This window comes from Grus americana, chromosome 7, assembly GCF_028858705.1.
Source record: "Grus americana isolate bGruAme1 chromosome 7, bGruAme1.mat, whole genome shotgun sequence".
Taxonomy (NCBI): Eukaryota; Metazoa; Chordata; class Aves; order Gruiformes; family Gruidae; genus Grus; species Grus americana.
The window spans coordinates 18,726,654-18,752,598 of NC_072858.1; the positions used below are offsets into that span (position 1 = coordinate 18,726,654).

At 36.3% G+C, this 25,945-nt stretch overlaps 1 protein-coding gene across 6 annotated transcripts in view; it reads left to right on the forward strand.

Moving 5' to 3' along the window:
- The window catches only part of PLCE1 (phospholipase C epsilon 1), a 163,513-nt gene that overhangs the window by 95,169 nt on the left and 42,399 nt on the right, over nucleotides 1-25,945 (forward strand). For all 6 annotated transcript variants that reach the window (XM_054831342.1, XM_054831340.1, XM_054831341.1 and 3 more), the window contains exons 4-7: nucleotides 7,606-7,922; nucleotides 22,162-22,307; nucleotides 24,098-24,356; nucleotides 25,062-25,270. In XM_054831342.1, the coding sequence (XP_054687317.1) occupies nucleotides 7,606-7,922; nucleotides 22,162-22,307; nucleotides 24,098-24,356; nucleotides 25,062-25,270 (931 nt within the window). The remainder of the gene's footprint in view (nucleotides 1-7,605; nucleotides 7,923-22,161; nucleotides 22,308-24,097; nucleotides 24,357-25,061; nucleotides 25,271-25,945) is intronic.

Consider the following 25,945-nt stretch of genomic DNA (forward strand, 5'->3'; position numbering starts at 1 on the left):
ATTCCTTCCAAATATTATGTCAGTGCTTGTATATATAGTTTACAACTAGGATCTCCTGAATCCAACCACAAACAGAATTTAAATGGGTGTTCAAGTTCATACTTATGGGTAGAAACTGAAAAATGTAAGGATTGCTACGTAACTGTTAATTTAAAGTTAATATATTAAAAAATCCTTCATGGTGATCATCTTTAACTCAGCTTTAAAATCTGAGTGAATGTTTCTCTGTCCTTGAGTTTTACCCTGTGAGAGTGTTTATCTACAACTTTTGAGGTAAAAAAAAAAAAATTCTTTCCCATGCGTATACATCTCAACTGTCCTGATAAGTATGTCATTTGTTTAGTCAACTTAAATTTGTTTCAAGTCAGAAGCAATATAGGCAGGTTGTATCTCTAACTATACAGTACTATACAGGATTTCATCTGGCTGATGCTATAATTGCAAAAGATAAAAAAAAAAGAGCACAGTTCAGAGTCTGGTTTTCGAAACTGAACCCCTTGACATTTCCTAAAGCAAGACGTCATTTTAGGAGTAAGTGGTTGTTTTTACAAGCACTCCATGTCTTTCTGTTTGCTGAATTCCACTATGCCAGTCAGTCCATAAGTCAGGATTTTGTGGTATATAATTGTAATTTAATTCAGTTATACTTCAACATGTTTGCTCCCTCTTTTTTAAAATCATCTCCAGAGATTTCATAACTCTACTCAACAATAAGATCTCAGCCTTGATAGAGAGATGTGTGTGTGATGGTTTCATAGTGATCTATTTCCAGGAAAATTCCATTCTACAGCTGATTTCTCCCTTTTTCGTTTTCCCTTTTTACGGTAGAATCTACAGTTCTTTTCACCTGGCCCATTGTGATGACTTGCTGCTGCTCCACCAGAGAAGATCACATTCTCCAATATCTTGCTATTACCATGATCAAATTAAACTCAAAGCAAGTATTCTCAAACTAGCTGTGAAGTTTGCTGTTTCTATTCCAAACCTGAAAAAGATCACGTGCCCCCAAAGTGTGTCTTGATCTAATAAAAGATTATTTTCCATACAGCCCCTGGCTAAATTAATCTTCTTTTCTTCAAGTTATCATCTGGGAATCTTCCTTTCTCAGAGTATTATCTTCTGCTTACTGATGCTCAGATCATACTGAACTCCAGTTTTATTTAGTGCAAGTACCGTATAGCTCCAGAGTTCTCCTGCTAATAACTTACTGATATGCAGTTTTAAGAAGTAACTCATATTGCTAGACTTAGGGTTATGGAGAGAGAGCATGTGTGTCTTCTGATTCTTTGGTTACTTGACTCATAAGTAAATTCGAAGAAGAAACGGGATCATTTGATTTCAGTGGTTTCTGCAGTGAAATTGAACTGGAACTTGGTCCTGTCCTGTGGCAAGCGTCCCACTGAGTTTAGTATCAGGCCCTTTGGTATCAAAGTGAGTTGTTTGCAGTCAAAATTGATAACGGTGAATTCGTGCTCATTAAAAGAGAGAGAGATGGTTTTAATTATACAGAAGAGGAACAGGAAATTAACAAGAGCTTGTTGGTTTGGTTATTGTGGTACTGAGATATGTCGCATCCAAGGGACAGCAAAACAATGCTATCTCAGTTATGCTGATCTGTATCTCACGCTGGCGTTCAATTGCACTGTCATATGTTGCATACGTAAGTGTCTTCTGTTTGGGGGAGTTTTTTGTTGTATTTGTCTTCTTTTTTTGAACAGAACACTTCTATATTATCTCCATTGACAGTTGTTCACCTCTGGCTCTTTTTCAATTTTTATAATGGTCTGCTTTTATTTTTCTCAGTGTAAACATAATCCATATGTTCTCTTAAAGCATACAAACAGTTTGAATTATGTCTGTAGCATTGCTGATTAAAAAGGCTTCTATTATAATCCATTTATTGTATTACCTTTTAATACCAGCTGAGAAAATTAATCCCCTAAGATTTTTGTGTAGTCACAGTAGTATAATTTCATGGAAGCAAAGTCTGTTATCAAAACAAAGCAGCTAAGTTGTAAGATGTTATAATAGATCAAATAATTACTTTTATCCTTACAGCTATTGAAATCTGTTTTCTGCTTTAGAATATATAGTTTGTCATAATCACACGATCTTCCCCCAGTAGCCTTCTAGACAGCACTTTTCTAGTGATTGCAGTTTTCACTTTACTGCTTTTAAACTACAGTTTGTTGATTGTATAGAGAGAATACTTTTTTTTTCTCGAAGTGTAGAAAGAAAAGCAACCTAGAAATAAAACTAAGACACAAATCCTGTTATCTCATTTGTCAATTCATCAAACTTTGCTGAAAGTCAATTTTCGTCTTTTTGCCAGGTTTACTCTTTTGAGATTGTGCTCATTTAAAAAACAGGGTGGCTTTCCCCTGGGTGTACACCCATATGCATAGCACATTCCTGAAGAACCAAATGCAAGAGTTGTCATGTTTGAGTTTGGATGAAAGTAGTTCTGTACCGCTGTCTGTCCTTGGTCACAATTCACATGGAAAGCAATATGATTTTATCAAAATACAAATTGCATGGTTGGCAACTGAAATTCTGTGCAGGATTAGCACTTTTGACGTTGGTGTGATTACAGTTGGGGCTGTATTTATTTTCCTTCTGTCTTTGTATGAATTCCATTTACTTTGCTCAAACTGAATCCTCAGTTTCTGCTTAGAGAAAACTGATGGCAGCAGCCCAACATTTATATCATATTGTGTGTTAATAAATTAGCTGTGTGCATGACAAAATAAAATTTAATAAATAAGGACCTTTTAATTTTAGCTTTACAAGTAGTATATTAAATGTACAGATAGTTTTGCTCTTATCATTAGGAAGTATCACATATGTCATATAACCACTGTGTTTAGTACAACATACAAATGTGGAAAAATTCTATGAATGATTACAGATAATTAACACTAGCCTTCTAGCAGTATTTTAATGGTTTTATTTATAAGTTTCTTTGCATTTTTCTTTAAAGTGAATTCCCTGATTTTCATGTTAAAAAATAGTGAATCAACCTCTTGCTAACATAGCAAATACAAACATAATACAGTTCAATAGAGAAAAACACCTGAAAAAAAGTTTTTTAAGACTGTCTTGAAATGTTTTTGTATACACATACAAAAATACCCACACAGTTTTTACATACTTACATATTTGAAATTTATTTCTTCAGCATAGCTTTTATAGAGCCTATACATATATGAGATGTATGGAAATTCTTAGTTTTATGGTAATAAAGGTTGAGTTAATCCGAAGTTAATCTGTTGATAGAAGAGCTCCTTAATAAACCTTTTAGAAAGTTAAAAAAAAAAAAAAAGAGTAATTCTTGAGACAATGTTTTTTAGAGTTTATGACAAGCTTAGGCTGTGTCATATCTCAAAGCAGGCGTTCTGTATTTTTCTCCTGTTCTTAAATAGGTTATTCTTTTGTTAGAGAAGATGAGACCTTTCTGTTCCCATGTGTATCAGCAATGTGATTAAGTCAACTCATGAGTCCTTTTTTAAAGCTAGGCAGAGGTTATCTTGTTGGGATTAATAAAAGCAGTGTTTGCTATTTAAAAGATTATCTTCTTCGGCTGTTTATCAGAAGGATAAGCAAAGCTATCAATTCCAGCTTCAGACAACTTGCAAATGAATAGTCAGGGTCCTCATTTTCTTCTACTAGTTTTAGCATTAACTTGATGTTGCAGAGCACAAAGAATAATACAATTTACTGAAGCAGCAGCTAATTTTAGTGAGGATTGTATCCTGCCTTAACTCTAACAGCAAAATCTACTGTGATTTTAGCCTGAAAGCAGTTCCATTCTGCAAGCTAATCTAAGGACCTGGTCTTTCTTTGAAGCACAGAAAGATAACGATCTATTTTCTGAAGAACATAAACTGACAACACAAAGCTAGAGGACTTGTGGATGAGACTGGTTAGGGAGTTTTATAGCAGAAACAGAAGTGCAGATCAGTTCCTGGCGTGAAAAATGTTAAAAATCTTAGACACGAAAAGAGACAAAAAAGTAGTCCAGAAAAAAGACTAGTATAGTACAGGCAAATAAAAAGAGAGAAAGAAAAGGGAGTAGACTTTTTGTGCAGAGTGTAAATCATGGAGGGTGATGAAGCTGAGAATGAGGATCCTGGATTTTCTATGATAAAACACAGAAGACTGGAATGAGGAAAGATAAAAAAATCAGAATCTGGAGAGGTGAAATATGTCAACAACCAAGACTTGCAAAGATGCGAATTATGGATGGAAGAAATATTTATAGGTGTAGAAATAGTCAACAGAAATAAGTTATATTTCCGCTTCTTCAATATTTATATCCATACTTTAGCCATGAGATGTGAGCCTTTATTATTCAGTTTGGCCTGTGCACCTCTCCTTGGATATCAGCTGCACTCTTGCTGCAGCAGCTTGTTCCATGGACTTTTACGTGAAGGACACAGCACTTGTCTAGTTCTTCCAGTTTAATGGAGAATTGAGAAACATTAGCTTGAAATTAAATTTTTTTTTAATCAGAAAGAGTTTTATTGATTTTTCTATCTTCTTCCAAATCCAGCAGTACCAGTGGCTGATCTTGTTTAGCCTGTGACATGAATCATCTTGGCTTGGCTTGGCTTCCACAAAAATTTTCTTTTTGAAAGCTTCATTTTTCTGTTAGGATAAAGCTGGCTTGTGAAGCCTTCATTGTGGAAGGTGATGCTATCTTTCAGGTAGTTTCATAAAAGGCTTTCAAAATCCCTGTGTTAGCTTTCTGCTGGACTTCATCAATGGGCAGTCAGTTTAGTGAAATAAAATTGAAATGAGATATTCCTAGTAGTTTCTGGCAATCCAGAGATACGCTGTGGAGCGTGCTGAGCCTTGTTCTTAGGTGTGAGAGGTTATAAGAAGTGGAGCCTGAAGGGTGTTTATACTTAGACAAGGCAGTGTGCAATAGGATCATCAACAGTGCTGTAGCCTGTTGCAAATTCAGTGTCGACCTTTGCCGGTTCTTGAGGTCTTTGAGCAAAGCTGAAGTTCTGAGACAATGTGGAATGTAGATCTGTTGCAAGTGTGAATGTGGACAGATTTTGTAGTTGATATTGTAATGGAGAAGATGAATTGTTGAGAATGCACCCCTAAATCTCATCAGCAAACAATGCATTGGGGAACAGCTGATCTTCACTCGTGTGTTATCTCTCTTCTATCAGTCACTACTTGACAGGACACTCTTTACACCTTCCTTTGCTTCTATATTGATAAATAGATAGAAGGTGTTTATAACTGTAGTTACCAAACAATGTTGAATTTGCAAAGTACCAGTATTCCTGTGGCATTGCTTTGTCCATGCTACTTGCTGCCTTGTCTCCTGCGTTATGTGATCACCTGCAGCCGAGTCATGATCTGAGCTGCCTGGTCCAACTGTCCTTTCCTGACCTTGGTGTTCTCTCCAGAGCTCGTATGCCGCTGGCAGCTACAGCTTGTTAGCAATTGGGATGTGTTAGTTGCCTTCTGGGAGCACGTCTTCTGGTGCAATTTCATCTGAAAAGGATCCAGTTTGTGTGCTCCAAGGCTGTAAACTAAAGCACAGTAAGTGAGGACATTTGGGAGATTCCCTTCAAAAGTGCATTTGTGATCTAAAATAAATTGATAACGTAAACACGACCTGTGCATCCTCAGTTTCAGCAGCGAGGCACAGGAGAAGCTGGTACAGGCTGTGCTTTCTCTGCCTTCTCCTGGCTGGAAGGTCCTTGAGTGAGAAGAGCTGTTATGCACGGAGGGGTCAGTGATGCACTGTGACTTCTAGGGAGCAAATGGCTGGTAGCGGATATTTGCATTGTGCCTTCCATATCTTCCTCTTTCTGAAATAATGCTGGTTGTGACAGTGATAGTTCGGTCCATGTATGCAAAGTACTGTGCAAATATACAATCCCTGTAATATAAAATTAACATTATATTTTGCATTGTTTTTATTTTGGTGTAAGCTTATGTTCTGTTGCAAAGTCAAGAACAGTGCAAATGAGCTTTAAGAGATTTTTCTTACGAAACCTTTCAGAATTGTTCTGCACAGATTGAAGTAGAAAACAGAATTAGAGACTCATGTAGAATCAAAGCAAATAGGACTGAAAGGAAGCCCAGAAGCTCACTGCGCTTCACCTGCTGCCCAAAACAGGGTCGACTTGTCAACATGGTGTTCTTAACTGTCTTCCCCCGCCCCGCCCCGATCTTTCTTGCAGAAGTTTCAGTGACAGAGATTTCTTGATATCTACACATATTGTATAGCACCACTTCACTATCCTGAAGTTATACCTGTTCCCCACTACGTAACCAGGATATTGCTTGTTGCAAATTAAGTCGATTACTTTTTTCCTTGCCAGTCTAGATACAGAAACAACTACTCTTTGCTCTTTCAGAAGCGTTTTATGTATTTGAAAATTTCTCATTGGGTTCTGTTAGCTCAAAGGCTTTATTTAGGGCTGCTATAATTTATTTTTTGACTTTTAGTAGAATATATTAAGAAAAGGCAATTTTCTGTCTTTTTAGCTTCCCACTGATTGGTAATAGAGTTTGCATAAAATGAATGTAACAAGGGAAACCTCATGTAGCATATTTTATGTTTATGATAAGAGAGTGAATTGTAGTCAGTCATTATGAACTTGGGGTTTTTAGAGAAGAGAAAGGATATTTGCCCCCTCTATGAAATGAGAGTTTATTGATATAAAAAAAATGCAAAAAAAATAAACTCCTTTTCCTGGCAGGAAGAAGAGTGGAGAATATACTACCATGATTGTTTATACATTTAAGTAATTCTTGAAAAATTATTGTTCAGAGAACGCATTCTAAACTTATCTAGTCGGAAGACTCATACTCACTGTTTTGGAATCATTGTGTTGATGTTTCAGGCTTCCCACACGGTCTTACAAAGCTTGGCTTCTTCCTTCTTAGGAAAAGTTTTATTTTTCAAGGGACATCACTGCTAGGATATTATAAAACTACCATGAATCGTTTGTAATAACGGATAAAGCATGCATACTCCCAAATACATGCAATTTCCCAGAGGAATGAAAAATGTTTCGTAACTTCAGACACTTGGTTTCACTATGCAGTGAGCTGAGATAAATTGTATCATATAGCAAGAGGAATATGAAGAAAAATGCTGACGAAATGGGTTTTATGTGATCGTTATACATTATTTCCTGTGGCAGTAGAGTCCCGATACCCCAGTCAAGGCCTCCAACCCCTCTGTACTGTGGACTCATGTGGAGGCAAAATAGAGCCACACTCTGGCCAGATGATCCTTTTACTTGAAATTTTGACGACAGGTGACTGAAGCAGGCGTTTGGATAAGTCAGGAAGCAAGCACGTTTTGGCAGGTAGCCAACAATCTCAGAAGCCCTAATTATCAGCTCTCTAGGTAACACCACATGCAGTTTTATAGACATATGCAGAAAGACCCTAACTAAAAGAACATATTAGGTTGTTCAGATATAAAGTAGTTAGGATATAGCGTACTGCCGAATAAATGAATGAACCATTTAACAGAACGAAAAGAAAAAGTTGTCCTGCTTTTGCACAGCCCAGTCCAAGAGTTAAAGGCAAAACCTAATAAATTTTTTATTTGTTTTGTTTTAGAACGTCAAGCGTGTACATCTATGGCCGGCTCCAGCGTCCTTCCCTCCAATGTGGCTGGTATCAGCAAAGAGCTGATCGAACTGCAGCACCTCATCCAGTTCCCGGAGGAGGTTGCCAGCATTCTGACCGAGCAGGAGCAGGAGCTTTACCGGAAAGTCTTACCCATTGACTACCTCTGCTTTTTAACCAGGGATTTGGGTAATGCTGAATGTCAAAGCAAGCTGCCATCTATTAAAGCTTCCATATCTGCTACTATTCTTTCTTCCCCCAATGGTGAACATAATGCTATAGAAGATCTTGTGACACGGTTTAATGAGGTAAGACAAAGCTTTTAAATTACTTTTCATCAGGGTTATTACCTGATTTATGGGTTAGGTATTTCCTTTATCTCTCAGAGCTGAATTTAGCTGTAATGACAAATTTTTAAAACCTAAGTTAAGATGACCAGGGGATTTAGCTAAATAACTTCCACTGCATTTAATAGGAGTTATGTGACCGATTTGCTCAGTGAGTTTGGAAAACTGCAACCTAAGTTTATCTTGCACATTGTAAAGTAAACAGGAAGAAAAAAACTACAGACTTGTATTTCTTTGTATTTATACTGACAGTACGTGGTATACTTTCAGTCAGTTTATTATTTTGTTCAGGACCTCGAGTTTTATTTATTTGTTTTGGATTTTTGTAGCCTAAGCATGATCTTAGGAGTCAGCACAGAAGTATTATAAATGAGAAGTTTCTGTATTCTGTATAACTAATCTGCACTATTTATTTATTTTTTTAATCACTGTGTGTATCTTGAATGTTGTTATACAAAGAAGTGTCATTGGGCGTGACACATTTCCATAAGCCAAATAGTGAGTTCTTTACTAAGATTTTACTTTCTTTTCAGTAAAGTCATCTTCTGATGAGTTTAATAGAAAATTAATCAAGGATTGAGAAAACTGTAAAAAAAAAAATCCACCCCAAAAACCCAACCCAAAACAAACCAAACAAAAAATGCCCCCTAAATAAAACCTCAGGTTTTAGCTGCAGAAAAATGGAACAAATTCTTTCTTCCTCTTTTTATGTGAAACATATGCAATGCTAGCAGTTTCTAGATTCACAGAAGTGGAATAAAATAAAGATGGTCTTGACTTATGCTCTTTTAGTTATCCACTGCATTCTTATGCTTTAATAAGAGATGAAAATTGTGCACAGGTATCAAAAAGACAGCACAAAATTAAGTAGATAGAGCGGAATATGTATTAACCCCAGTGCGCTTCCTGCTTCCTGGGCAAATAAGAATCAGTGACTGAATATTTAGCATGTTCAAAGTGTTCCTGTTTCTTGCATGTTACTGAGATTTAGGAACTAAAATAGTGTGAATGTGTTGGCTTCTCTCACCTAATTCTGTTATGGGAACATAAATAAAAGTTGTGATTACAATATTCAGTCTTTAGAAAGAGCCTAAAAATTGTTTAAATTAGCTCTAGTTTTATTTAGGAAAACACTGTGGCTGGTGCCTAGCTGGAGAGGAATCCAGCTCCTGACCCAGGCAGGGTCCTCCTTCCTGCGGTGGTTCTCTTGTGGTGAGCACGATGGTGAGGGCAGTGGGAAAAAAGCTCTCGTATGACCTGGTGAGGCACAATGCCAGAGCAGTTTGTTAGGGCGTTTTGCAGTTCGCTGTACAAATTACATTGACCGTCGTGTGTTCTGACACTGAACAGTCACAGGGATTGAAGAGCAAGTAGCTGGTGAAGAAATCTTGTCAGAAATTACTGAGGCTGTTCCATGCCAATGAGAATTTTAACACTGAAGTTGCCCTTTTGGTAAAATACTCAATGTTATCTTTTACTGTTAAAGATTTGTGACTTTGCAATTTTTGTAGTCTAGCATTATTTGTTTGGTAATGCTACAGGATAATTTTTCATATAATTTGAGTTAATTCCTGAATATGCGGTACGTAGATTATATAACATTTAATGCAATGGATTATTTTAAGTATAATCTGGAATAAATCTTTTTAAGCATAGATGTTATATGTTTAAATGGAGTTATTGTACAATAATTACTGCTTGTAATAAATCACTCTTTTGCTATCTGCTTTATCTTATGGTGGAATATATCAGTTGCCATAGCCAATCACAAGCGTGAACTTTGAAAATGTCTTTGTTTACAAATGACAAGAAAATTCTTGTGCAAAGAGTCATGCTTTTGTTGGCAAAAGTCAGTGAGCACTTGCTGATTTTTTTTGGCATTGCCTATAGAAATACTGAAGTGTATTTATAATGTGGGAGCCAGAATGACTTTTAGGATGACAGGCTTCTGATATGTAATGGGAAAAAAAATCATTTCATGCCATTGTTCTGTTAAATGAGCAATTATAGTATATAGAGGCTTTTTCATAGCAATATTCTTTTAGCAATTTTTCTGACACTTACTACATATCAATGAGGAACACATTATAACACTTGTTCAAAATGACAGTCAATTGCTGGTTTGTGACACAAAGGAACTTCTTTATTTAATAGAAAAAATACTGACATTTTTATGGAAGCTTGCATTGAATGAGGGCTGCAGAAGTATTATAAAATAAATTGGTAAAAATAATGAAGATTAAAATATTTTCAAATTATTAAAATATCTTTTTAAAAGTGAGTTGAAGTGAAAAATAAAGGGAAAAATTGGTCTTATCGAGGTAAATTTTACTAGTATTACTTACTGTTTAAATTCTAGTAACTCCCAGAAACCTTTGTTCATGACTGAAGTTGTTTAAGCCTCTTTATTATTGGTTAGTGTTGCTTATCATGAATTACAGTATTTCAACCTCAGCGTGGTCTAAAAAGTATAGGAAAGACACAGGAGAAAGCACTTACGGCGAGTGGTCAGCCTCAAGCATTTGGCGTGGAAGTGGTCCATGAAGAACTGCAGAACTGAATCAGAAATGAGTTCCCCTCTGCAGTAGGTAAAATTGGTACTTGTAGACAATTAACATGCCTGAATGTGCAATAAATAACTGCTCTTATTTTTCTTACTCAATTCTCAGTTGTGGAGAAGAGAAATAGTGGGCATACTGTCTAGGACTGGATGAAGCCTGTAACATGCATTTTCTTTTACTATATTACTTGCGTAAGGTGTTTTGACTTAAAAGTACTGGAAGTGATTCAGTGATTGTATTAATGCTGATGATCCATCAGGAACATGTCCTAAAATATTTTTTCTGTAGAAAGGCAGGATGACAGTAGCTGGAGCTTTTGCCAACTTCAGTGTTTCATTGTGTCTGTAGCTTGTTTCAGTATCTTGAGAGTCTTGCAAGATTTCTGAAAATTACTGAGTCTCTTAGTGTGACAATGGAAATATATTTTTGTCAGATACTCTTGTTCTGAGATCACCGTGTTGTGAGCCTGAGAGGAGCCGAAAAGTGTAAAAGTGATTAAAAAAAATCAGAAACCAAGTGGAGAAGCATATAGTGAGAAATCTGCATCACAAGTAACTTAAAACACAAGGAGAAAAGTTGTGGTTGTGCCTCAGGCCAGAAGGACTCTGCGTTGAGGTGGGATGGGTGAGCCTGTTCCTTCATGAAGGTAGAATAGGCTTTTGGCCAGCCAGACGTTAAGCAGTATCTTAGCGTACCAAGTGACAATGCAAAAAATAAGTAGGGATAGGTGGTATAAATTTAATTTGTGGGCCTTGCCTGATTTTCTATTCCTGCTTTAAAGGCAAGGTAGCCAACTTAAATGTTCAGGAGGGCTCCTTTGTTACTGTCTTTGTGGCAAAGTTTCCGCAGCCTGCTTGCACCTTGCCTGAAGAGCCACACAATTTGTTTTTAACCTGTAACCATCTGAACGTAGTTGTCATAATGTCAGTGTCTGCTCAGGGTGTCAGTGGACTGAGTCCTCTATCTTACAGAAGAGGCACAACTCGTTTACCTCTGGGAGCTGTGATAACCGCTTGCCTTGCCATGTTTTGTGTAGCTTTAGTGAGCACTTTGACCTTAAATTCAGGGGTACAGCAAGGAACTCTGCTGCAGCTGGAGAGACCTTTATTTGTCACAGATACTGGATGAAGGTGGTAAGCTTTTGTTTCTGATATATGAAGTTCTTAAATAAACAACGAAGATTGGAGACTTACCCTTATTAATACTCACAAAAGATGGAAATTATTGCACTCTATATCCTCCTCATATATACAGTTTTTTCTTTTCACTGTCAAGAATGATAGGGGGGAAAAAAGTAGGAGTAAGTAGTGTAGAGGCACGAAAGATGGATAGCACGGATTAAAGCTACCGTCAAGCACCAACATGCAACTGGCAAATCCTGTGCTGCTGAGGCCGGGAAACAGAAACTCCTTTGTTTAAGAGAGCATGGTTATGGCTTAGACCTGACATACAGTTACTAGGGGGAATTCAGGCATTATGCATTTCCTTGTGTCTTGTCTTGTCATGGGTTTCCAAGTATCAGTTTATTCCCTGCTGTGTTAATCAAGGTGACTGCCATGACAAGGAGCTTGAACACCCAATGACTCGTTTCAAAAATATGTTGTGAGAAAGGCCAGTCAGGGATGATCTGTTTGAATCCCACAAAATGGGATGGCATACATTCTCGGGTCGTATTTCTTTCGTATTTTAAAAGTTTTGGGTCATTCCAGCTCTCAAGTCTGTACAGAAATTCACAGGGAAATAAAATATTTCCAGGAAAATAAGAATCTCATGATCTGCTATAGAAAGCCTGGTCACTACTGTTTAAGAAAAAGTTAAAGTTAAATTAAAAAATACTTAAAGAATTAGAAGAATTTTCAACATGTGGAGTAGATGCAGCAGACTCAAAAAAGGAAAAGTTAAAAATGATGGATAACCACAGAAGCATGAGAGATACAGACAAAAGGTATTACTGAATCACTGTCATTACATTCTACACTGCAGAAAGAATATAGATTACTATGTAATAATTATCAGGTTTTTAATGAGGAGTAGAACAGAACAGAGAGAAATGATACCATACTCCAAATGGATTTGTAAAACACATATTTCAGAATTAATGAAAATAAATAAATAGGTTTGTCTGCTGAAGAAGAAATGCATACTGCAATCAGCAAGATGTTAATTTCCATTGTAAAGAACAGATCCAATCCATCACTTTGTTGGAGTAATATAATAGTGTGGCATCAAACACTGAAACCCAAACAAGGAATTTTGCTGGATTTAGAAAAAAGGTTTATAGCATGTAACTTTGATTCAGTAATTAATTCAGATTTACAGGAGTGGAAGAAGCAAAAGAAGCAAATCCACCTGTAGATATTTCAAATATTCTGAAATGTTTTAGCTTTTTCGTTTGGTGTTTTGTTTTTTACTGTCCTAGCAGAACTTAAAGCTATATTGTAGCCTCTACCACATGTACACAGATAATTAAAGAAGGTATTTTGCTATTTGTTTTTTATTTATCGTGAAGATTGTGGGCTACACACATTCAGTATCACCAGCTATAAATAAAGCCCATAGTCTTTGAGTTTGATTAAAACTGTTGTTATATGATAGTGGAGACTCGGGCACAACATGTACTCATCAGTGAGACACAGCTGATATTTCATTTGCTTCTAATAATATCAAATTGATCATAGAGTCTTGTAAGAGCAAGACAGTGGATCAAGCTAAAGACAGATATTCTTTCCTGTGACTAAATGTAATGAAAAGCTGATCGTGAATTAGTGGCTAGTGTGGGAGGAGGAGAGTGAAATATAGTAATTCTAGCTTTACAAAAGTATTGGCTTTTGGATTCTCTAAGACTGTGCACATAATAATAATAGTAGTAGTAGTAGTAGTAGTAATATCTTTTCCTGGTCTGATAGAGCACTGACTACTGGAAGTTTAGTTTTCATGGATGTATAAGAACTGTGGGAGGAAACTATTGAGGAGATTCTGCAGAGTTAGCAGAGCCCTGGTAGCTGGAAAGAGATTAGGAAAATGGTACCTGAGTGTGTTTAGGACCCTGAGAACTGTAACAACGTACTTTTTTCCATCTCTCCTTGTTGCCTGCTGTACCTTTCTCTCATTTAGTTCTTTTCTCTGATTCCTGTATGGTATTATGAGTCCACCCTGCTGCTTTAGCTTGAGTGCCATGTGGTCCTGACTTGGTATCATACCTTTATGATACGCCACAGTCTTCCTGGGCACCTGTTTCTTTTTCTGTATCTTTACCCTCCCAGTCTTCTGCACTTTTTTTTTTTTTAAACTCCCAGCCACTCTTCTGCCTCTCACCAGCAAAGCAAACACAAGTTGAATGTACATGTTTTAAACATTTATGTTTGTGTAAACATTTTAAATAATTTCAAGCATTGCTTTATATAAACATGAAAAGAGTCTCTTGTAACTTGATCTTTCTGGCCACAGCTTCAAGTAAAATAAAGACAATAAAAACTTAAAACAAAATGAAGCTTTTAATTTCCTACGCTGAGATATGCATACAAAGCAATTGTGATGTCTTAGATTGGAAGTTGCACCAGATTGAAAGATCATTCCAACAGCTGTCTGAAGGTAGTCCCACTATGGAATTGAAAATGCAAAATAAGAAGTTCCATAGATAAGGTGATTTTTTTTGAAACGTTGAACTGTGAAAAAATAAGCTAAGGTGGTGAAAATGTTTGAACCGCTCCAGCATAGCACTGCTCCTGGGGAGGTTTCATCGTTCACTAAGTCATTCTTATATTCAGTAAAGTTAATTAAAAATATGGCTATTTAGGAGACTAAATGATAATCGTAGTTTTATTTTTAATGGTTTAAATTTGTAAGCTTTCCTCATTGTTCATTCAAAACAGAAATTTAAACCCTCACTAGCAAAACAGAGACATATCATTTTACTAAAATAATGGAATGTAAATAAATATTGCGCCCTGTCTCTTAGGTCAGCATTTTTTTGCAATGCCTAAATGGGTTTGCATAATACTTTTTAAAAGATTGTGTTTGTACAAATATCAAACTGTTTCCAGTCCTTGTTTGGAATAGTGTTTAATCGGATTTAAAATGGTAAATGTTCTTCGTAAGGTTATATAATTTCACTCAAGCATCTAAAGTGAACCATCTGTTCATAAGATAATGCAATTTAAAATACTCAGATTAAAAAATGCATCTGAAAATTATGTTGCATATTATACCAAAAACCACCAAAATTTTAATAATGAAACTTTAGTGAAACCCATGTAAAATAAACCAATTCTGTGTTATATACTGTGATCCTTATACTCATCTGTGTGCACTGATGGGTTTGTGCACAGTTAGCAATGCAAAGGAACTCCTGGTAGCAAGCTATTAGTGCTGCATACTGCTAGTGTTTTAAAAAGCCTCATAAATATGCATCTGCTCTGTATAGTTTTATAAGAATAATATCCCTTAACAGCACTTGTACTTTGTGGAGAGACCTTGTGATGTTGTGAAAGATGAATTTAACTGATTTTTTTTGGAGAGGGAGAAATCACAGTACGCTGATATACTAAGAATGCTACTTTTAAACGAAGTGATGTATATTTTTCCCTCTTGCTATAAATACTACATCATATCTGATGAGGGTTACTGTTTTACATGGATTATTTGTGTTCTTCAGATATTAGTTAAATTTCTTGATTTTTCTCAAACAAAATCATTAAAACCAGAATGGCTTAGTTAAATGGGTTACAGATTGTCATGCTTATTCTTTGGATACCTGAAAAATCAACTTCTTGTTTTGTGTTCAGAGACTTCATACACATACTTTATTCTGCCAGTATTAGAATTGCCTGCTTTCTTGCTCCAGTGTAGGCAGTAGTTAAATCAGCTACATTTATTATAGAAAGATATCCATGGCTAATTTTTATATGTTAGGTGTTAGAGAAGGCATGTACTGTAATCTTTCTTTGTGGTAAGCCAAAAGATTTTATTTTATTTGCTGGCAATGGCAAGTGTTAAACTTCAGGTAGATGGCTGTGTTTGCTAATTTATCTCTGAAAGCTGCATCTCTCAAGTATTATGAAGTTCCTAAAAAATGTAATGTAAAAATAGAAGACATCATTTCTTCCATGTAGCATCACCCACTGAACTATGTAGCTTGGGAATTGCTGTAAAAGCCTTATAAACTTAAGAGCTGGGGAAATGAGCGTAAAGCAATACGAATGACAAAACACTGGGCTTCACAGGTGGAGATTCTTAATAGTTTCCTCCCTCAATACCACTTCTGCATTTACATTCTGATAAAAGATAAACAATACATTCATTCCCATTCAAAAAAAATTTCACACAATACATTCTCTAGCAGCTATATAAAGGATAGCAAATAATTTATATGTATATATGAATTATTATAATCTTGAGTATTAGAAAACTAAAAGAAGAAAAGGAATAAAGTAAATCCATTGCAAATTTAGAGATACAGTTAATGATACAACATGCATGACACACTGTTCCATCCTGTGTACTGCATGAGACAGGATTCCCGTAGAGTAAATGGTAAACAGTCCTGGAGTTCACACTTGTAAGGACTTTAAGGTTATGTGCCATACCTTGAGGATCAAGTTCTGTCATGCGTGTCTCTCTTACATCCTTCATATTCTATTAGTAAAGGCAGTAATAAGCTATAACTTCCCTGACAAATTGGGAGATTTTTGCCTGCATATAGGCATGACTTTAAATCAGTGGTAGTTCAGTGATTAGGCAGTCAAAACCATAGTCTTATATTATTTTTGAATGATTGATATAGATTTCCCATGTTTAAAAGTTTAGGATTTTTGTTGTTGTTGTTAATAAAATGCTGTAAGTTAAAAAAAAGTATTCCTACTATTAATTCTGACAGTTGAGGTATATGAACTTTTCTGTCTATTTAACTGCCTTTTTAAAAAAATACAAATGAAAAGGAAATTCTGAACATCAGAGTAGAAATCTCTGGAGCCTTCTAGGAATGCGATGTCCTGAAAAAGGAAGGTTTGTCTCTCCTAAGAAAAGGTCTATCATTACTACAGTTGTGAAAAATTCCAAGTTAAGTAAGTCGAAGCATTGAATGGGACTCAGTCACTCACTGACTTTAAAATATACGCAGTATGTTTGAAGATTAATACTGAGTTATAATATACCTTTCCCAAATGTATTAGCAATATTTAACTTGAATTTCTTTGAAAACTTAATCAAAGTAAGATAAGCCTAAAAACCTTAAAGAAAAAAAAAGCTTATTGAAAAGAACAGGATTAATGCAGTTTAAATAGTAATAGATGATATAAAGATAACTTCAAAAAACCTAAAACTGTGCAGATCTTTATGTACTACTGTGCTTGAGATCATTGTTCAGCTACAATTTGCATTGCCCAGACATCTGATGCAAATCCTATGTGCTCAGATTTGGAGGAAGCTTGTGTGAAAATTTCCAGATGAGGCTACTTTACAATATATCCGAAATTGGTTTGGCACGATGTTGTCAGTGTTTGTCTGTATTAGGTCACTAGAAAATATTTAAATCTTAACTAAATATCTGTTTGATTTGATTTTGTTTGTTTACTACTTGATACTATGCAGTAATCCTGAAGGACACTGATTTTTATCCATCTGAATGAGAAGACAAATATTGTTATCAACTTGAGTGGATCGTGTTTTGATTGATGACTTTTCTTGTGTCTTGCAATCTCATGGGCTATAGTAGTGAAGCCAGGATACGTTTTCTCATACTTTTCAGACTCATCAGCAGTGCAGCGGAAATCTAATTCTAGGTTTGCTCTGATGATTTCTATTCTGAAAGGAATTTAAAATCAGTTACAGAAACAGAACTATGTAAGTCAAGTGTGAAGAAAAGTAAACTAAGGAAATAATGATTAATATGTCGATATGTAGATTGCGATCTGATGTTAAAATGATAGCTAACACAAAAACTTGGTCCAAAAAGTGTTACTGCTCATGCTGATGAATAATGGCAATGTATTTTGATCTTCTTGGCAAGGCTACTGCTGCGCACTCTTTTGGCTGGGATGTGCTGTCTCCAGTCCTGGAGCTAGCTCATTCAGCTGCAAAGTCCTCACGCTGATGTAGTGGCAGCCTGGTAACTGGGCAGTGGACTACCTGGTGGTACTTCATCCTCGGGTTAGGTGCTCCTCAGGTGTGATGCAGCTGGGGAGGTAGCTCTGCAAGCCATCCAGGAATGAACTGCTGGAAGAGGAGGTGCTTTTCTGTATCCGGCTGGCTGAAGCATCCAGAAGTCAGCGCCTGCTTCTGACCAGGATGGAGCCTCCCTTTGCTCTGTTCAGCCTGCTGGAAAACCCCTCCTGGAGGTAGAGATCACACCTGGGTTTAGTGAAACAGAGAAACTGTGCCGCTCCAGAATACTGTCTGTGCTACTTGCCTGCCAAAGTGCAAAACCCAGGGCTTTCAATTCAACTTCCAGGTGATTTCCATAGTCACCAAGAAATACATATACAGAGTTGTTCTCTGCTTTTCCTTTGTGTGAGGTGCATTTAGCTCAGGTGTGCAGAGACACCACTGGAGGAATCCCAATTCTGAACTTTCATTTGAATGAAGATCTTGAAAAGTTTTTATTTCTTGAACACCATCTGTGCAGAGGAAGTTTTATGCATCCCAGGCAGCAAAAATGTAGTATATGCATTGTCAGGTATTTTGGGGATCCAGTCACTTGAGAATGTTGGTGATTCCTATGGAGGCATTCCTTTGAGGATGTACTCTGGACTGTTCGTATAGTTATCAATAAATCACAAAATTCATGAATATATTTACTGAGTATTGTTTAATGAGTGTATGTTTTAATTAATATACTTAAGTTTCCTCTAAGCTGTCATACATGATATTTCCTGAAGATTGCTGTCCTTTCAACTTACCTGCGTTTCAGTGTTGTTTGTACGTTGTTCATTTTAGCTATGGCCGTTATGAATAATCATCTCAAATTAATGCCATACCCAAGCTATTTCAGTATGCATTTATTTAAGACCTTTAGATTATCGTTTGTCATGATAAAATTCTTGGATCCATCTGTTCAATGTGCCTGGGCAGAATAAAATATTCGGGGAGTTCAGAGCTGGGAAGTGACCTCAGTCAGCAGAAGTTCAGCTTTGATTTTTCTGCTCCTTTAAAGCTTATTGATTCAACCAGATCTCCCACCTTCAAAACTTCTGTAAGAAAAATCCCCCATGGCATTTTAAATGCATAACTGATAGTTCTGCTTATTCGTTCTGTGTTTGTTTCCTAACTGGGCTCCAGGACCACATTTAAATATGGGGAAATGCCCTCTCAGCTCTGTTATCTGACTGAATATCCTCCCTTTCTAGCTTTCTTCACTAAAAAAGCAAGGAGTAGAAAAGTTTTGCAGATGTTAGGCACAGCACTAGGCAATAACCTCATTGAATGAAAGGAGACGGCCTTTGTTCACAGCTCCTTTCCTCTGCTCCCACCTTTCTGACAGTACTGTTGGATTTTAATCATCTCTGTTCTAGTCGGAGACTGATGAAACCTTCCAAGAGACCGGTTTTGGGGTACCAAGCTATTATGCTCTTTGAGAAGCCCATAATCCCTCTTTCTGGGAGCTATATGATGCATTCAGATTAATCAACGAACATTCTCTGAATAATGCGTAGAAGAACTTTATGGAGACCTGATGCTGTTCAGAACCACCAGAAAGGTCAATTTTTACTCCTGGATACTACTAGATATGACATTAAAGAACTATAAGTGGAAACAGTCTGTAGCATATGTAGAGGAACAATTCTGTTTCATTCCTAAATTTGTTAACAAGCAAAATGATGTGAATGAAATTTTCCATTATCTGCATCTGAGTTGTATCTTTAGATGCTCAGTTCTGTCCCCTGATTCTGCCCAATCCATTATATCTGCCTTCACCTATTCTGTTTTAAAATTTAGAGATTCAGACAATTTATTTTTCCTTTTTGTTTAGTGAAAGATTTTTTTAAAATGTTTTCTGCTCTTCCTGTAAGTCTATTCTTGTCCTGTGGAAGCAGTAAGCATAAACTCCGTGGGACACTATTGCCTTTTGCACCCTTATTTTGCTCTTACATATACATATGCCATCTTGAGGCTGCAAAGGCTTGTTCATGCTGACCTTTATCATTTTTTGTTTGCTTTTACAGAGTGTTTGTAAGAGTTCATCATAATTGTTTATAGCAGTCCTAAATTCTCTATTAAATAAAATTTCAACAAGTGACTGTCCTAGTTTCAAGGTTGCTTTGTAGTGGGAAGTCTGAATTCAATTGCCTTTTTAGACATTCTTTATCAATTTTGATACTGTTTTCTTCTGACAATTACATCTTTACTACCCTAGATTAAATCTGGTTTAAATGATTTTATTTTTTAAAAAGTTTGAACACATATTAATCAAACTGTCATTACCACACTTGGTATTTCATACCAAACCTGTACTAATTTTTTCTGTGAGATTGCATGTTTAGCATTTGCATTCCCTGAGCCATTTCTGGAAAATGGGAATAATATCCAAAACCAATATGTAATTTTATTCCAGCATACACAAACAAACCTGTGCCAACCTTGAATCACAGATTTAACTGTTTTGTCTCACAAATTCTGATTTTTTAATGCATTGACTGTACTACCTTTTATTCTGTATTTGCCCTCACTTGACCCCCGTGTCATGCAGTGCTCTGGGTTTTTTGGTATTTTTCCATACCTTCATGGTCTTCAGACAGGTACTTTGTTGATTCAGTTTTTACCTATTAGGAATAATCAATGGAGCACTTCAAATAAAATTTCAGCTGAATTCAAATTCTCATTCAGAACTGGTGCAGTGATTAGATACATCTTGTATAGGGCAGCCAATATGAGTAGTTTTTATTTATTTATTTTTACACTGTGGCCTCTGCAGCGACAGTGCACGACGGCTGTGTTTGGGAAGGCTTCTTGGGCATGGTTACATGTACAACATTGGACTCTGGTACTTGTTCCACCTTTGTTGAGAGCTCTGTACCCGTTATCTGCTCCTACTCTGTTCTATTGTTCCGTGTTAGCATAAAGACACATGGGAATTACTGAAACAGTAGTCAACCTGTTTTCTTTCAATTATCACTAGACTTGAAGTTGGTTGCATCCCGCTCTTGCCTTCCATACCTAAGTTGTTTGATGAGGGCTAGAGCAGGTGGGACACTGTTTCTTCACAGGTCCATTGTCTCCTGTTCCTCACATCCCATTAGAGCGTCCCTGTCCCCGTGGTATGCACTCCTTAGTATGTCCTCACCACAGAAAAGACAGAATGATCTTATAACATTATTTCTTCAGGAATTCAGTCTTAAAAATGTGATTTTTTTTTTTTTTTTGTACACACATATACATTGCATATATTGGAGCTATGCCTTGTCTTCTCATCTGCACATTTCTCATTTGTTGTTCGTGATTGATTTGGGCATCAGAACGATAAAATAGTAACTTGGATTTTTCATATTCTTTGACTCTTCTCCCTCAGGAGTGAGAGGCTCAGACCGCTGTGTCTGTATAGACTAGCATGAATAGAAACCCTATATATTTTTAGTGGATTTTTTCCTGTTAGTACTAATGCATTTACATTTTATTTCTCATGCTTGATTTTTTAAATAAAAGTCTATGCCTCCTGAGGGGTGAACTAGTGTTTTCTGATTTTTACAACCCTCTCCTCACACTGGTATTGTCTGTAAACACTTGAATCCTTTAGGACCAAAGAATGGAACTCAGTGTCAGTAAACAAATCACATTTATTGCTTCTTAAGTGTTTACACAATGACAAAAATCAACCCCCCAGGGAATCATATTGTAAAAAGGAACATTTGGTTTAAATTAGGTTTCCATGTGAAATATAGCTACTTTTTATGGATGTTGTGGGAACATAAACTAGAAAGAAAATCTGCACACTGATAAAATGAAGGTTTGATTTTTTTTTATTTTTTTTTTTTAAATACAAACAGAATCGTGTACTAAGTTAATTTCTGATTCTGGCATTAAATAATCATCAAACAGAAGTTAGTAGTATGGTCACACTTAGGAAGGTGGGATCTTTTTTGTTTACTTCATTTGTGATCTTGCAAATAGATAATGTGAATTATTTTAAATGTTCAGTGTGTATAGGAATTAGTAAATTTGTATATTAAATACAACTACCAATTTTGTGAAATTAAGCGAAAATAAAACTTCCAGTTTATCGACTTTTGCTGTCAATGTTGCAAGAACAAGGGTTATTCAGTGTGAGGCTGAGATTTGTTAGGTATGTGAATGAGAATTTACACTGCAGATCTCTCTGGCAGCTTTAGAAATCAGCTCTAGCTTAAGCTGTCCAATTTCTTCGATGGCCTGGATGCATATTCAGTATACCTTATATTAAGATACAGTAGTTTTTTGTTTAAAATAAGTATTTTTAGAGCAGCTAATGATTTAACTGTTGTAACTGGATTATGTCTGTAAGGTGTGTGTGCAACGCATATGTGATTTGTCCATGAGTGTATGAGTAGAGTTTTGACTGATACCCTCCTGACGGAAGGAAACCAAAAAAACTCCCATTATCCATCAAGTATGCATGAATGCTCCAAGGGGCATTGCTTTGGCTGACTGTACTGTTCATTTTATTTCACAAGGTGAGCTCCTGGGTTACCTGGCTGATCCTGACTGCAGGTTCTATGGAGGAGAAACGAGAAGTCTTCTCATATTTAGTACATGTGGCAAAATGCTGCTGGAATATGGGCAACTACAATGCTGTAATGGAATTTCTGGCAGGGATAAGGTACTGGCAACTCTTTCTTTAAATGGCTTTTCAGTGATAGATTACACTGTAGCTTCTGCTAAGCAGATGTCTCTGGAGAACAATGGACTAAACAGAAATCCGTGGCTAAATCACATCATCTCACCCTGTGACGTTCTAGTAATCCTTTTTGGAAAAATGAAGCATGCTAAAAGCCATTTTTTTCAAAATGCTCTGGAGACACCATTGGTTTTCCTGGTACATGCTAAATATGTTACATTAGAAAACATACTACTTTTTTTTTTAACAAAAAAAAAAAAAAACCAGAAATTTTTAAAATGTGAAAAGAAGATGGGAAAGCAGTTGTGGTTTATATCATCAACTAAAACTTACGTGACTTGGGGTTGGAGTTTCCAGAACACAAGTGAAACATAATCATGGTAACATTCTATAAAGGGTCAGTCTTAAATTGTAGAAAAAACCCAAACAACCCAAAACAACAAAAAAACCCCCAAACAAAACCAACCAAATAGCTAAACCTCTTTTTTTTAACCCCTCCAATTTACTTATACTGACTGATGTTGGGATCTTGTGCTGTCATGGTCTTACATAGCCAGACCTGCAGTGCCTCCAGGAGAGAGTATGGGGTTTAAGACAGTTTGTTGCTAGTTTTTCTACAGAACTGCAGGTTCGTACGGGGCCGGGTGAGCAGGAAAGCAGTGCCTCTGCAGAGGACAGCAAATTGGACTGAACAGGGATGAGTTAAGATCGGATTTCTAGTCTTTTAGCTTTGGCCCTCCTTTGTTTCTGTGACAAAGCTTTAAAGTGTTTGTATTGTCACTCTTTGTGGTTTAGTAAAGACTCTCATTGAGCTATTTGTTTACATTTTTGGTATATAAAGCACATTTGAAGCACTTATAAGCACGGGGAGTCTTTTTGAGTAGAATGCATCCACAGTCTCTAAGCCATGTAAGTTGTGAGGGAAAACGCAAAGCCAATTCAGGGCTTAATTTTATCTCTAATGCATCTGCACAGCACAAGGGAAAGAGAGGAGAGGAAAGCTAGTGCTGATTAGCAGTGTTTCCGGGACAGGGACAGAAAGTGGGGTTAAGGATATTCTCCTGCTGGCATTTCTGCAGACCTTTTGGTATGTCTGGGGCCTGGGGTGGGTAGGAAGGCCATAACCTTTGCGTAGACATACAGCAGTACTCGCAGTCCTCAGGGAGCAGCAGGAGCTATTTCTGTTTGAAATCAAAGATTCTTGTCATCTACAGCACTGCATTGGTGCCTGAGAGCTGGAACATGCTCCCGATTTATTTATTTCCATGAAAATAAATAATTTGAGAGTGAAATGGGGAAGAAAATCAATGTACATTTTTTAAAATTAATTTAATAAGAAAACCACTTTTGCTAAGTTTATGGATTGTTCGTAATACAACTAAAGGAATTTGTAATAAACCACCTGGTTATCTTTATGCCATTTCCTTAATCTTTTCTTATTTCTTCCCAGGCCCTTTTAAATTTAAGGCAATGACACAATGAAATGTTAGAAAGCCTGCTTATATGTCTTACGCAGCTGGGCTTTTATTAAAATGTCAAATGTTACTCCAGTAGATCAGACTGCTTGTTTCTTCTTTTTAGTTTTGTTCTTTAATAATTCAAAGGGGGGGAAATGGTCCACCAAGCAGAATTTTCATAAAAATAATGACCTTGATTTCATTTCTGAGTAATGATGATAATTTCCTCTTTTACATATATGCTGCGAGTGTTGAACTTGAATGTAAATTGTTTTTGATTTTTTTAATAAATGTTGTGACCTCTTTTTGCAATAGGTCAAGAAAAGTTTTAAAAATGTGGCAATTTATGGACCAATCTGATATTGAAACCATGCGAAGTCTGAAAGATGCTATGGCACAACATGAGTCATCATCTGAATACAGGAAAGTGGTCAACCGGGCACTCAATATTCCAGGCTGTAAAGTCGTTCCTTTCTGTGGTGTATTTTTAAAAGAGCTTTGTGAAGTTTTGGATGGAGCATCAAGCCTCATCAGACTCTGTCCACGATATAACTCCCAGGATGAAACATTAGAGGTAAACGAGATTGATATTCGGAGAGGTTATGTTCATAGCCATACAGTACTTTATTTTATTTTATATTATTTATTATTTTATACAAAGGCATCATCTAATTAAAGTTTATTTTAAACCAGACTATTACCAGATTGTTTAGTTACATGGACCTCAATTCAGTTCCCATAGTTACTGTAGCAATTTAGATTTAGTTGTTTACACCTAGTTCAGTATTGGAGTACTGAGAAATAAATGTTAGGACCAAAGGATCATGTTTATACTTTGGGTAAAGTAAGGATGTAAATCCTTAAAGATGTAACCTTTTTCTGTTAAATGCTCTGACCTTCCACTTAACTCACTGGGAATTAAAAGGTTTTCAGTTCCTTAAAACAGAATTCTGACATTCAGTGGATCAAGCTTTTCCTCTATGAAAAGAAGCAATTCCTTTCAGTTTTGTCATTTTGGTTTTAAAAGAAAAATGTCCCTGTTACATGAAACGATTAAGACTGAGGCTTTCTAAAAGTTTGCAGGAGGTATTGTGACTTACGTTACTTGATGTATGCAATGATTTGGTCTGTTTAGGATTGAAAGTAGGTACAAAATCCCATTAGAAGGTAATAGGAAATACATGCTAAATATTCTTCAGTCCTGTAAAAATTTCTCCAGTGAGAAGTAGATGACACAATATTCTATTTATTGCTATATTAATCTTTTTGATATCTCTAGTTTGTTTCAGATTACAGTGGACAAGATAATTTCTTGCAACGAGTAGGCCAAGATGGTTTAAATAATCCAGAAAAAGAATCAACAGCAAACAATATCTTTCAAACTATTCGGAGCTGCAATCGCAGTTTGGAATCTGAAGAGAGTGAAGATAATTTTAGTGAAGGGAGCAATTCAAGAAAAAACTCTTTGAAGGACAAAACCCGGTACCAGTAGGTATCATTTTATTTTCTGTCGTTACCTGTATATGTTATGTTTTTAATCTTTCATTTCCTTTTATCAAGGCTTGCTTTTAGAAATAAGGACAACTTTAACATCTTCCTTTGTATTTATCCTCTTCCAATTCAGAACGTTTCCCCACTGGACTTATGCTAAGTATCTGATACTCAAATGCTTGGAAACTCTCTGTATAGTTATATTATCCCTCATGATGTAATTACTTCCTCTCATGATAAGGGTAAATCCTTTTCATCTTACACATACAGCTTTAAAAATCCACAGTTATGATTACAATTTTGACCTGCGGTGACAGGAATAGCACCAGGACATATCTGTTATCAGAGCTCAGAACATTATATTCTGCATGCTTGGGCAGCATTCTGTCCCCTTCAAAATAAACGTTATTTATTATCCTTTAAAAGACCTGTTCTTTTAAGGACATGTTCATTTGGGGCTTTTAAATTCTGTCCAGAAGAGGTTTGTAAGTCAGTACACATTTCAAGTTTTTAGGTTGCTGTAGTCCTGCTATATTGCATAGAAGTTTATTTAATGGTGCCCCATGAAAAAGCCCAGTGTTCAGTAATCTCAGATTTTCACTTTAAAGACCTGGTATATTCTGTACTATTCACCAGCAAGGAATATTGTAAATGCAAAGTTTAAGACGTCAC